Source organism: Salmo trutta, chromosome 2 (assembly GCF_901001165.1).
Source record: "Salmo trutta chromosome 2, fSalTru1.1, whole genome shotgun sequence".
NCBI classification, from domain to species: Eukaryota; Metazoa; Chordata; class Actinopteri; order Salmoniformes; family Salmonidae; genus Salmo; species Salmo trutta.
Window position 1 is genome coordinate 2,587,645 of NC_042958.1, and position 12,930 is coordinate 2,600,574.

At 42.4% G+C, this 12,930-nt stretch overlaps 1 protein-coding gene across 2 annotated transcripts in view; it reads left to right on the forward strand.

Annotated features, from left to right (window-relative positions):
- Positions 1-8,055, forward strand: part of ube2wb (ubiquitin conjugating enzyme E2 Wb) — a 31,609-nt gene extending 23,554 nt beyond the window's left edge. Inside the window, exons 4-7 of one of the 2 annotated variants that reach the window (XR_003866780.1) lie at positions 1,961-2,116; positions 4,036-4,111; positions 4,423-5,571; positions 5,610-8,055. Coding sequence is in view for 1 of the 2 variants with exons in the window: in XM_029691516.1 (XP_029547376.1) it covers positions 1,961-2,116; positions 4,036-4,111; positions 4,423-4,436 (246 nt within the window). In the remaining variant the exon portion in view is untranslated. Of the gene's footprint in view, positions 1-1,960; positions 2,117-4,035; positions 4,112-4,422 lie in introns of both variants that reach the window. The other variant, XM_029691516.1, reaches the window with a different exon arrangement.
- Positions 8,056-12,930: the final 4,875 nt, after the last annotated feature.

Here is a 12,930-nt window from a genome sequence, read left to right on the forward strand (position 1 = left end):
CTCTCTCTCTGGTGGCTGCTGAGTTTAAGTGTGCAGCTCTCTCTCTCCTCCCTCTTCTCCACTCTCTCCTCCCCTTTCACCTTTTACCCTCTCCTCTCTCTTCCCTCTCCCTTATCTTCCTCCCCTCTTCTTTCCCCATCCCTACAGCCATCACCTGCCTACTCTCTTCTTCCTGCTCCTCCTCCTCTCTTATTCCTCCCCCTCCCCTCTCTTCTTCCTCCTCCTCCCCTCTTCCTCCTCTTCCCCTCTCTTCTTCCTCCTCCTCCCCTCTCTTCCTCCTCCTCCTCCCCTCTCTTCCTCCTCCTCCTCCCCTCTCTTCCTCCTCCTCCTCCCCTCTCTTCCTCCTCCTCCTCCCCTCTCCTTCTTCCTCCCTCCCTCCCTCCCTCCCTCCCTCCCTCCCTCCCTCCCTCCCTCCCTCCCTCTCTTCCTCCTCCTCCTCCCCTCTATTATGCCTTCCCCTCTTCCTCCTGCTCCCTTTCTCCCCTCTTCCTCCTCTCCCCTTTCTCCCCCCCTTCCTGGCACCCCTCTCCTAATCTGCCACCTCACATGTAAAACGCAGGAAAATTGTATTTTAACCTATTCGGAGTCCAAATTTAAAGGGCAATTACATCACTTTCCAACCTAATTTTCCATCATCTCTAGAACAATACCAGTGTCTACATATGTGACAGTTGCACATTTCTACATTTTATATAAAGTTTTTTAATCCTACTCTGTCACAGAGAAAAAAAATTTATGACCTAATCTTTTTAACCACAGAACAAGAAACTGTTTTCACATTTTTAGACACTGGCATGTTGGCTGGAGATAATGAATATGAGGTTGAAAAGTGTCTAATGTGACAGTTGCACATTTCTACATTTTATATAAAGTTCTACCCAATGACATCATCAAAATAAAAAACGTGACGTGGGGAACAAGAAAATCCCTCTGGCTAGAAAGTCGTTCAAGGTTTGGAAAATTGCTGTTTTTATTTATTTATTTATTTTTTACTTTTCTTTTAATCCTACTCTGTCACAGAATTTTTTTTTTTTTGATCTAATCTTTTTAACCACAGATCAAGAAACGCACTGTTTTCACATTTTTTGACACTGGCATGTTGGCTGGAGATAATGAATATGAGGTTGAAAAGTGACGGAGATGCCCTTTAACAGGCCGTAAGCCAGATACAGAGCATTCAGAAAGTATTCAGACCCCTTGACTTTTTCCACATTTTGTTACGTTTACAGCCTTATTCTAAAATGGATGACATTGTTATTTTCCCCTCATCGATCTACATACAATACCCCATAATGACAAAGCAAAAACAGGTTTTTAGACATTTTTGCAAATGTATTAAAATATTTAAAAAACTAAAATATCACATTTACATAATTTTCAGACCCTTTACTCAGTACTTTGTTGAAGCACCTTTGGCAGCAATTACAGCCTTGAGTCTTCTTGGGTATGACGCTGCAAACTTGGCACAACTGTATTTGGGGAGTTTCTCCCATTCTTCTCTGCAGATCCTCTCAAGCTCTGTCAGGTTGGATGGGAAGCGTCGCTGCACAGCTATTTTCAGGTCTGTTCGATCGGGTTCATGTCTGGCTGGGCCACTCCTGCGTTGTCTTGGCTGTGTGCTTAGGGTCGTTGTCCTATTGGAAGGTGAACCTTCACCCCAGTCTGAGGTCCTGAGTGCTCTGGAGCAGGTTTTCATCAAGGATCTCTCTGTACTTTGCTCTGTTCAATGGAAAAGATTTGCATTATGGGGTATTGTGTGTGTAGGTTGATGAGGATTTTTATTTATTTAATCCATTTTAGAATACGGTTTTAACGTAACAAAATGTGGAAAAAGTCAAGGGGTCTGAATACTTTCCCAAATGCCCTGTATATAGTAGATGGAACTCAAACGAGGAAAATTTATTAGATTAAGTAATTATTGAGAAATGTGTCTGATCACGTTGTTGGTTTTCCATTTCAGGTAATGTTCATGGGAGAGAATATACCTATCCACCCTCACGTTTATAGCAACGGTCACATCTGTCTATCCATACTAACTGAAGACTGGTCGCCAGCCCTCTCAGTGCAATCAGTCTGTCTCAGCATTATCAGCATGCTGTCCAGCTGCAAAGAAAAGGTAAGGGGGCGACAACAGACCCTTTGGGGAACGCCGAATCGTATATAAAATGATAAAAGCCTGGCATAATGTTACTGTTACAGGGTTCATACTACACTGAACAAAAATATAAACACAACATGTAAAGTGTTGGTCCCGTGTTTCATGAGCTGAAATAAAATATCTGAGAAATGTTCCATCCGAACAAAAAGCTTATTTCTTTCAAATGTTTTTTCACAAATTAGTTTACATCGCTGTTAGTGAGCATGATCATTACACAGGTGCACCTTGTGCTCGGGACAATAAAAGGCCACTCTAAAATGTGCAGTTTTTGTTACAATACAATGCTACAGATGCTTCAAGTTTTCAGGGAGTGTGCAATTGGCATGCTTACTGCAGGACTGTCCACCAGAGCTGTTGCTAGAGAATTTTATGTTAATTTCTCTACCATAAGCCGCCTCCAACATCGTTTTAGAGATTTTGGCAGTACGTCCAACCGGCCTCACAACCGCAAACCTGACGTAAACATATTAACAGAGAGCCCCATGATGGCGGTGGGGTTATGGTATGGGCAGGCATAAGCTACGGACAACGAACACAATTGCATTTTATCGATGGAAATTTGAATGCAGAGAGATACTGTGATGAGATCCTGAGGCCCCATTGTCGTGCCATTCATCCATCCGCCGCCATCATGTCATGTTCCAACATGATAATGCACGGCCCCATGTCGCAAGGATCTGTACACAATTCCTGGAAGCTGAAAATCTCCCAGTTCTTCCATGGCCTGCATACTCACCAGACATGTCACCCATTGAGCATGTTTGGGATGCTCTGGATCGTCGTGTATGACAGCGTGTTCCAGTTCCCGCCAATATCCAGCAACTTCACACAGCCATTGGAGAGGAGTGAGACAACATTCCACAGGCCACAATCAACAGCCTGATCACCTCTATGTGAAAGAGATGTGTCTCGCTGCATGAGGCAAATGGTGGTCACACCAGATACTGACTGGTTTTCTGATCCACGCCCCTACTTTCCTTTTTTGACGGTATCTGTGACAGACCAACAGATGCATATCTGTGTTCCCAGTCATGTGAAATCCGTAGATGAGGACCTAATGAATGTATTTCAATTGACTGATTTCCTTATATGAATTGTAACTCAGTTAAATCTTTGTAATTGTTCCATGTTGCGTTTTTATATATTTTTGTTCAGTAGACATCATTTTAAACATTGACACTCTAATACAGAAGGGCTGTCACTGTCACACCATGGAGGACCCAGTGTCTGCTGGTTTTAGATTCCTCCTTTCAATCTGTGGTTTATTAAGACCTTAAGAACCAGGTGAGGGGAGGTCCTAACTACTCAATGACCTTAAGAACCAGGTGAGGGGAGGTCCTAACTACTCAATGACCTTAAGAACCAGGTGAGGGGAGGTCCTAACTACTCAATGACCTTTAGAACCAGGTGAGGGGGAGGTCCTAACTACTCAATGACCTTAAGAACCAGGTGAGGGGGAGGTCCTAACTACTCAATGACCTTTAGAACCAGGTGAAGGGGAGGTCCTAACTACTCAATGACCTTAAGAACCAGGTGAGGGGAGGTCCTAACTACTCAATGACCTTTAGAACCAGGTGAGGGGGAGGTCCTAACTACTCAATGACCTTTAGAACCAGGTGAGGGGAGGTCCTAACTACTCAATGACCTTTTAGTTCATCAATCATGTACAAGGGATGAGAGAGAACCTGCAGACACACGGCCCTCTGGGATGAGTTTGACACGTGAGGTAGAGGGGGAATCAGAATAAAGCTCTCTGCACTATTGAACCTCGATCTAAATGACTGTCTAGACTTCACCTTACTCTGAATGATGTTGCCTTTACACGCCCATGTTTATACCAGCGCTTCTCTGACGATGCCGGTTGTATCTCTCCGCAGAGACGGCCCCCCGATAACTCCTTTTACGTGAAAACGTGTAACAAAAACCCAAAGAAAACAAAATGGTGGTATCACGGTGAGTAGTTACGTCCTCTGTAGCCAGGTATTAGATAACAACAATGTTAATACGTCAAGGGTTAAACCATTCCACCCTCACACAGATGTTATGTTTACCTACTAGAATGGTTATCCGCTCTAGTTAATGGGACATGTACAGAAATCCAACACTTGACTACACATTAGATTAGGAAGAATCAATATTTTATGGACGTTAACATTCATATAATCACGTCAGTGTATTAAATAGTGAAATTGTGTGTGTGTGTGTGTGTGAGAGAGTGTGTGTGTGTATACACTCACGTACATGCTTGTGTTTTTCTTTCCCAGATGATACATGCTAATTAACTTTCTAATAGTCCTACTGTCCCACATAAAGCACTTTTGAATCATAGTCACTGAACTCTGACCTTTTTGACTGGAACAATGGATACCGTGATGCGCTGGAGACTCTTTTATGAACTGCATTTCCCAGAGGGCAGTTGGGTGCATGTTTTAGCCGGTTGTAATATACAAAATGACAAAATAAAGGAACGTAAATGTGTGTCCCAACAATGGATTGTTTTGGGGAAAAAAAGGTCGTTACGCAGCCAGCAAAAAAAATGGTTTGGTAGTGAGATTATTATATTATTATTGTTTTAAGATGATTCTTGTTTCCTTTTGTGTTTTGTTTGAGTACGTTTAAAAGGTTGTCATCATGTGTTGTGTAGTAGTAATAATAATAATAATAATAACAACAACAACAACAATGGTGGATGCATACTTGGGCATACAAAGAGACTTCAATAGGTTATACCAGGAAGTGGATCTGAGCATCTTATACCAGGAAGAGGATCTGAGCACCTGATACCAGGAAGTGGATCTGAGCATCTGATACCAGGAAGTGGATCTGAGCATCTGATGCCAGGAAGAGGATCTGAGCACCTGATACCAGGAAGAGGATCTGAGCACCTTATACCAGGAAGTGGATCTGAGCATCTTCTACCAGGAAGTGGATCTGAGCATCTTCTACCAGGAAGTGGATCTGAGCATCTTATACCAGAAAGTGGATCTGAGCGTCTTAACCCCAAAACACTAAAATATTTTAGTTTTTACTGAAATTAAATGCACTGTGAAAAAATCTAGAGGTACAACTAACTCAATGTTAGTTATTCCAGACATGCAGTTAACTTCTACTGTAAAACCAAAAACATCACCACTTCCTGTTTTCAGGGGATAATAATAGGGTTTTAAACTGCTTTACTTTTAATCAAGAGCAGTACTTCCTCTCCGCCTTCCATCTTCCAAGGACAGACTTGATTTCAGAAGTTGTGAATTTGTCTGGCCTATGTGTTGGCTAGAATGTTGGTAGTGACCAGGTTGAGACAAGAACGACGGTTAGAACTCTTTAATTCCCCGAGACTGTTACGTACCTCTCTAGAATAATATGGGCTGAACTCATATAATGGTGTTTGCTAGTCCATTCGGCAAAGCCCAGCGGTGTGTGTGAGAACATCACCTCCGTGTAAAGCCCAGAGGGGTGTGAAAACATCACCTCCGTGTAAAGCCCAGAGGGGTGTGAAAACATCACCTCCGTGTAAAGCCCAGAGGGGTGTGTGAAAACATCACCTCCGTGTAAAGCCCAGAGGGGTGTGTGAAAACATCACCTCCGTGTAAAGCCCAGAGGGGTGTGTGAAAACATCACCTCCGTGTAAAGCCCAGCGGTGTGTGTGAAAACATCACCTCCGTGTAAAGCCCAGCGGTGTCTTATCTGTTGTGATCCATTTGTATGATACGTTTGTTTGGTTTGTTATTGATGAGATGAATGCTTTAATCTCCTAAAAACATTATCTGATTTTTACGATGTTTGTCTTGTTGTTTTTTTGTACTGTTTTTCAGCTAGCTGACACTTTATTTTTATTTAAAGGGGCAGTTGTGTATTTAATGAACCTCTTTATTTTAACCTCCAGAGTGGTAGTAACAATGAAAGAAATAGTTTCCGAACTGTTAATGATGACTAGGCTAACTGTTGTTAATACGCTCGACTGATTCCCTGGTCAGAGATTGGCTCAGGTACTTTTTTTTTTCAATACTAGCTCACCTTAGGGGAAAAAAATATCCTGTCCAGATATTTTTGCATTTAACTATATTTTCACCCCCCAAAAAAAGATGTTGTGAAATTACAGCGTATGAAACTATTCTATATAAGTCTTACATTTTTTATTTTAGAAATGACGGTTATTACGGAAGTTAGAAATGAGTGCGTTTATATATTTTTTTTAAACTAATTAGAGCGATTTTAATAGGAGTGTTTTTATTACTTTGAGTTTCTCTGCGATGTTTCTGTTCAGTAGGATGTGTACAGATACTTAGTTTAACAACAACACAACTACTGTTGCTCTGACGAGGTTGGGATGCTTGCTGAGTTGTTATGGACTTTGTGCCATTTTTTAAATATCAAGCGAAACTAATGAAGTCTAAAACAAATGTCTCTTAGTTTTGCAAAAAAGAGCAAACCCAAAAGTATTGAGAGAAAAAAAATATATATATATATATTGCAAGGAAATCTTTGAAATGTGTGAACAAATTAATTCAGAATTATAATTTTCTTTGTGAAACAATTTTCAATTATAACTATTGTGATTAAACGCCTCCTCCTTTGCCTGTATTTAAACATTTTTTTGTGCAAGTTTTGGCACCTTCATTCCAGCAACATAGCACCCTGCATGTTTTCCTGTGACGCTAAGCAGGGTCGGTCCCGGTTAGTCCCTGGATGGGAGACCGGCTGGAAGTGTTGATGGAGGGTTAGTAGGGGGCAGCAGGCAACGAGGGAGGCGTTTGAACACAATCAAGTTATCATTGAAAGTGTTTCACTGAAAACAACCATTTTTTTATTCATTTGTTCACGTATTTCAAAATTATTTCCTTGCTATATATAGATATATTGCACTCAATACTTTTGGGGTTTGTTTTGCTTTCCATTTTGTTCTCGACTTCAGAAGTTTTGCTTGATATTAATGGCACGAAATGAACTAAATGTTAAACTTGTTATTTCTGTATCTACACCTTACTATGGGATTGAATCATCAGCTCTCAACTGTGACTAAGAGGCTTGTAGGGTTGCATCCTATTCCCTATATAGTGCACTGCTTTTGACCAGAGGCCCTATGTACGGTGGTCAAAAGCAGTGCACTATAAAGAGAATAATAGGGACCCATTTTGGGACGCTCCCAGCCAGTGTGTTGCATGCAGCAGCTCTCACTTCATTCCTATAGTTATGTCCTGTCGACATCCATTCAGAAATAATTATTCCCTTCATTGGGTTGTTTTTTTTGTATTGTATCTGGTTTTCTTTTCCTTTTGTCACAATATGAAACCTCTTGACTCAGTGAATGTGTTTGTTATAGATATGACCGTGGCACACTGGTGTCTAGGAACCGTATTTATGACTATTATAAAGGAGTCTTTTATCTATTTAACCAATGATTTTTTGTATGCCACTGTAAAAGGGTTATCTGCTATCCTGGTGTTTGACCAAAAACCTTTCATTGCTTTCATAGTGCACCACTTTAGACCAGAGTATGGGCCCTGATCAAAAGTAGTGCACTACATAGGGAATAGGGTTCCATTTGGGAAAGTAAGCCACCGTCTGTCACATGACATTTGTGCAGGGACAAAAAGCCTTCGTTCACAGACCCAGCAGGCATGTTAAAACCAGGAAGTGGATCTGTCAACAGGAAGTGGATATGTCTCTCTTTTTTTTGGTTTTCTACTTTTATTTTCCTGATTTTTATTTAGTTATCTTTTTTTATTTTTTATTTCCTTTTTAATGTGGTTTGGATTCTTGGCCTGCAGACTGTTGTGATTGGTCAACACCATGGGGATGGTAATATTATTATATTTGTAATATATTTTGAGATGTTCAAGCTCCATGTCAGAGGAGCCTGCTCATTTTAATAATCAATAATAAAAAGCTGAAGTTTACTTTTTTATTTTTTTATTCATTCTTGTCTCACACACTTTGCTGATCTGATTTGATTCCATTAGGGAATAAGATGAGACAAACTTTTGTTATTATGGCACAGAATGCTGTGGTAACCATGCTGGACATATTTGTGAGCTACTATCATAGACCTTTACAGTTTAATACAGAGCCTTCAAGTATTCACACCCCTTTTAGTTTTTCCACATAGTGGAATTAAAATGGGTTTAATTGTAATTTTTTGGCAACAAACAAAATACTCTGTCAAAGAGGAAGAACAATTAAAAAATTGTAAATAAATACAAATAATACCTTGACTTAAAGTATTCAACCCCCCCAAATACATGTTAGAATCACCTTTGGCAGTGATTACAGCTGTGAGTCTTTCTGGGTAAGTCTCTTAAGAGCTTTGCACACCTGGATTGTACAATATTTGCTAATTATTCTTTTAAAAAATTCTTCAAGCTCTCAAGTTGTTTGTTGATCATTGCTAGAGAGCATTTGTCAAGTTTTAACAATAGATTGTAAAGCCGATTTTTAAGTCAGAACTGTAACTCAGCCACTCAGGAACATTCAACGTCATCATGGTAAGCAACTCGTGTAGATGTGTCCTTGTGTGTAGGTTATTGTCCTGCTGAAAGGTGAATTCATCTCCCAGTGTCTGGTGGAAAGCAGACTGTACCAGGTTTACCTCTAGGATTTTGCCTGTGTGTAACAGTACTCTTCTTGCGTTGTGTACAATCAATCATCAACGCGAACTCCAACTTGTACCACCAGTCATGGAGATTTATTCGGATAAAAACAGCACCAAGTCACACAGCTCACCATCCAACTCTGCACTCTCACACACACTGGTTTGGTGCTTGTTCACTGGGACAATTCTAACTGAAACACCCTCCTTCATAAACAAGCCACGCAAACCAGCCAATAGGAAGCCGTGTTTTAGTTTGGTCTTGCCTTCACCTACTCAACAGGGCACCTTATTGGCTGGTTTGCGTGGCTTGTATAACCCTGTTACACTCCCCCCCTACTGAATTCCACTTGCAAACATAAAATAATACAAACACAAAACTGCACTGTGCACAATTACCATCTACAGAGACACTCAACATATGTACAGATCCAGAGAAAAAAACTATATATTTTTTAGACTAGCAAATAGAGAATTTAAAGGTTAATCTGTGTACCGTAATTTCCGGATTATTGAGCGCACCTGAATATAAACCGCACCCACTGAATTTAATTTTTTATTTTATTTTGAACATAAATAAGCCGCACATGTCTATAAGCCGCAGGTGCCTACCGGTACATTGAAACAAATTAACTTTACACAGGCTTTAACGAAACAAGGCTTGTAACAAAAATTAATATGCTTTAACATATGTACAGAATAATCCAGAGAAAAAAACTCTATATTTTTTAGACTAACAAATAGAGAAAACTGAAAGGTTAATCTGTGTATGCCAAGAATGCAGACCCTTGTTTTAAAACAGTCACTAAATATTCCAGTCATTAGATTATTCTCCACGAGAATTGGAGTGAAAAGTGGTTGATCGATCCCCCTTTGCCTTCATAGGTAAACATGCCTGTTACATGTTAAGTGCACTCAGTGACTTTAAAAACCATCCAAGTAATAAAATAAACCACCATAAGAGACTTTATCATATCCGTCACATTACCATCCTGCAACCTCTAATCATGGTCACAATGATGTAAAAACAAAACAAATAAAACATGTCAACACCATTGACTCTCTCTATTCACATATTAACCTTTTAAGGGCTCATTTTCTGCTGAGTCATAAACTCAATCAGTCTTGACACTGGTTTAAATAGTCGTCCTGCCCTTTGACCTAATACGACCCCAAAAATACATTCAACTGCATAAGGAGTGACAGTGTTGTGTACTGTTGCAATAGTGGGTCTGTCAACACAGTCGGTGTGTAACTGATCAGGTGAGGAATGGTCCGAGTTTGGTAGGTCAGTACGGATATTGTAAGCAGACTGGTCAATTAGCTCACTCACTACACTGTTACGGTCTCGGTCAGATTCTTGAAGACTCTCTGATCCAGGCAGACCTTCCAGCTGCAGTACATCTTCTACAGATTCCAAAGGTGGAATATCCTGAGCATCCAAGGATCGCACATCACTCTCCAGGCTTGTGTCACCTGTTCCTTCAGAAGGCAACTCCGACACCCACACTCTTGTTCTGTACTCTGCATCATCATCCACTGCAGTGTCTGTGGCAGCTGAGACCACAAGGCCGTCATTCATGCCCTCAGACTCTGTTAATCCAGACGTCTGTTCCATCATCAACAGCAGCATGGGGAAGAGGAAGAAAGTTGACTGGCATTATCAGGTTGCGATGTACTGTCTTCTGTCCAGTGGAGCTGTTATGAATCGTAAAAGTGTGACTGTCAGCATTCAATCCAGTGACAAGGTAGACCGTATCCTCCCAATGGTCAGCGAGCTTCCGCTTTCCTCGCTCCCCCTTGTTAGCCAGCAACACTCGGTCCCCAATCTCCACTGGTGCTCCTCTGACTCTTCTGTCATAAAGGTCAGCATGCCCCTTCAACTGCTTCGCTGCAGATGCCTGTGCTGTATTCATGGCTTCTTTCAGATCTCTCCTCAAAGACTGAACAAACTGGTCATAGTCAACAACTTCTGGGTTCTCTATGACAGAGCCAAAGACTATGTCAACAGGCAGTCTTGGCGCCCTCCCAAACATTAGCAGGAAAGGGGTAAACGCCTGTGGTCTCGTGAATTGTACGTAAAACGTGAGAGACTTCAGCGCCTGATGCCATCTGTGCTTTGCTCTCGTCGGCAGGGCCCGGATCATGTTTCCCAAAGTCCTATTCATTCTTTCGCAGGACCCGTTCTCCATTGGATGGTATGGCGTGGTGTGATGAGCTACAGAGTTAGCAGACTGGTTCGGACACAACAAGGAATGAGCCAATTTGGTAAAGTGGTCAGTAACAACGAGCACATCCAGGGACTTGTTTGTAGAATCTTCTGCAGACCTAAAGTCTATGCACACTAGTTCAAGAGGCTCGGTTGTTTATTATGCTCTCAAGAGGAGCTCTTGCTTCCCGGATCAGGAGTTTCGCTCACGACGCATCTCCTGCAGCACTTCACATATGCTTTTACCTCCCTCTCCAGGCCATGCCAGAAGAACCTCTGTCTTGTCAGGTAGACTGTTCTCTGATGGCCCCGATGGCCAGCTTCATCATGGACACCCTTCAACACCATTGCTTTCATGGAGGCTGGAATGACATACAGACACGTTTTTCTCTTTTGGTAACCACATTCTTCGAAACACGATACCTTCTTCTTCATGGTCAACTTGTCCCAACTTCTGAGAAGACACAAAAACTCAACACTCTCGTGGGCACGCTCTCTCCGGGATGGTCTTCTCCCCCTCTCGACAAAGAAGTTTACTCTGCTCATCAGTAGATCGTGTGGCAGAACATCGACATCTGATGGCATAACAGCCTGCGGAAGCTGTGGCAACAACAGTGCATGTGAGCCCACCACACCCACCCAGCACCTGTGTGAATGAAGAACAGCTGCAAACTTCCATGTCTTGATAAAGCACCAGATCGGGAGGGGGTTAACAGTAGACTGGCAGCTAATGACCACCTCGTTGGAGTCAGAGGCTTTGTCAAAGGGGTGGTTGGACCAGCGAAACATGTCTTGCACTCTGTCTGTGAGCACAGCGTTAGCTTCAGCTAGTAAGGTCTCGTACGGGACCCTTGTCAGGCGATGGAGTGCACTGGGTTGTACGAAGGGCTCTCTGCTCAAAACATCTGCAACAAAAACATTTGGCCCAGGGAAGTACTTGAGGTCAAACTCGTACGGTGACAGCTTGGCGACCTATCTCTGTTCACAAGCATCGAGATTTGCTTTGGTCAGGATGTATGTCAAGGGATTATTATCTGTCCATACCGTGAACTACTGCCCCCGTAACCAGTGGTGGAACTTGTCACAGCCCATTTCATCGCAAAGAACTTGAGCCTGTGCGCAGTATACCTCGACTGCGTAGAACTGAGGGACTTGCTCGCGAAGGCTATAGGTCTCGCTGTAGCTCCCTGTACCTGGGACAGCACAGCACCTAAGTCGTTGATGGATGCGTCCACCGAGAGTAGAAAGGGTTTGTCGAAATTGGGGTGGGCCAACAAAACCTGGTCCAGTAAGGCTTGCTTTAGCTGGAATAAGGCCTGTCTGCATTCTGCTGTCCAGTCGGCAGCCGTCATCTTCCTGACCCGGCGAGCGTCGCTTCTTTTTCCAGCGTGGAGCCTTGTGTCCAGTTGTCAATCCAAAGAGAGGCTTTACGATGGTCAACCTTCAATGAACTTTTGGTAATAAGGACTGATCTCAACTTCTTCTGAGATGGAATGTCAATGCCATCTTCCATCAGATCAGCTTTTGTTACTCCTGTAATGGCCCTCACCTTCTCAGGGTCTGTAGCTACACCATCTGCACTAATGACATGCCCCAGAAACTTCACAGACCTCTGCATAAAGTGACACTTTTTTGGCCCCAACTTCAGGTTGTGAGCCTGGAGACACTCGCTCAAACATTTCCAGATGCTGTATAGCCAGATCTTCAGTGGGCGCATAGACCAAGACGTCGTCAAGGTAACACAGCAGGCTAAGAAAGTTCTGATCCCCAAAGATGTTTAGCATCATCCTCATAAAGGTTGCAGGACTATTACATAACCCCTGTGGCATACGGTTGTATTCGTACAATCCAAATGGCGACGTAAAAGCTGAGAATCTCCGGTCATCCTCATGCACTTCCACATTGTAGTAGCCAGAGGTAAGGTCCATTGTCGAGGAAAAAGGCATTTCCACCTAAAGCAGCCAGCGCGTCAGCCTG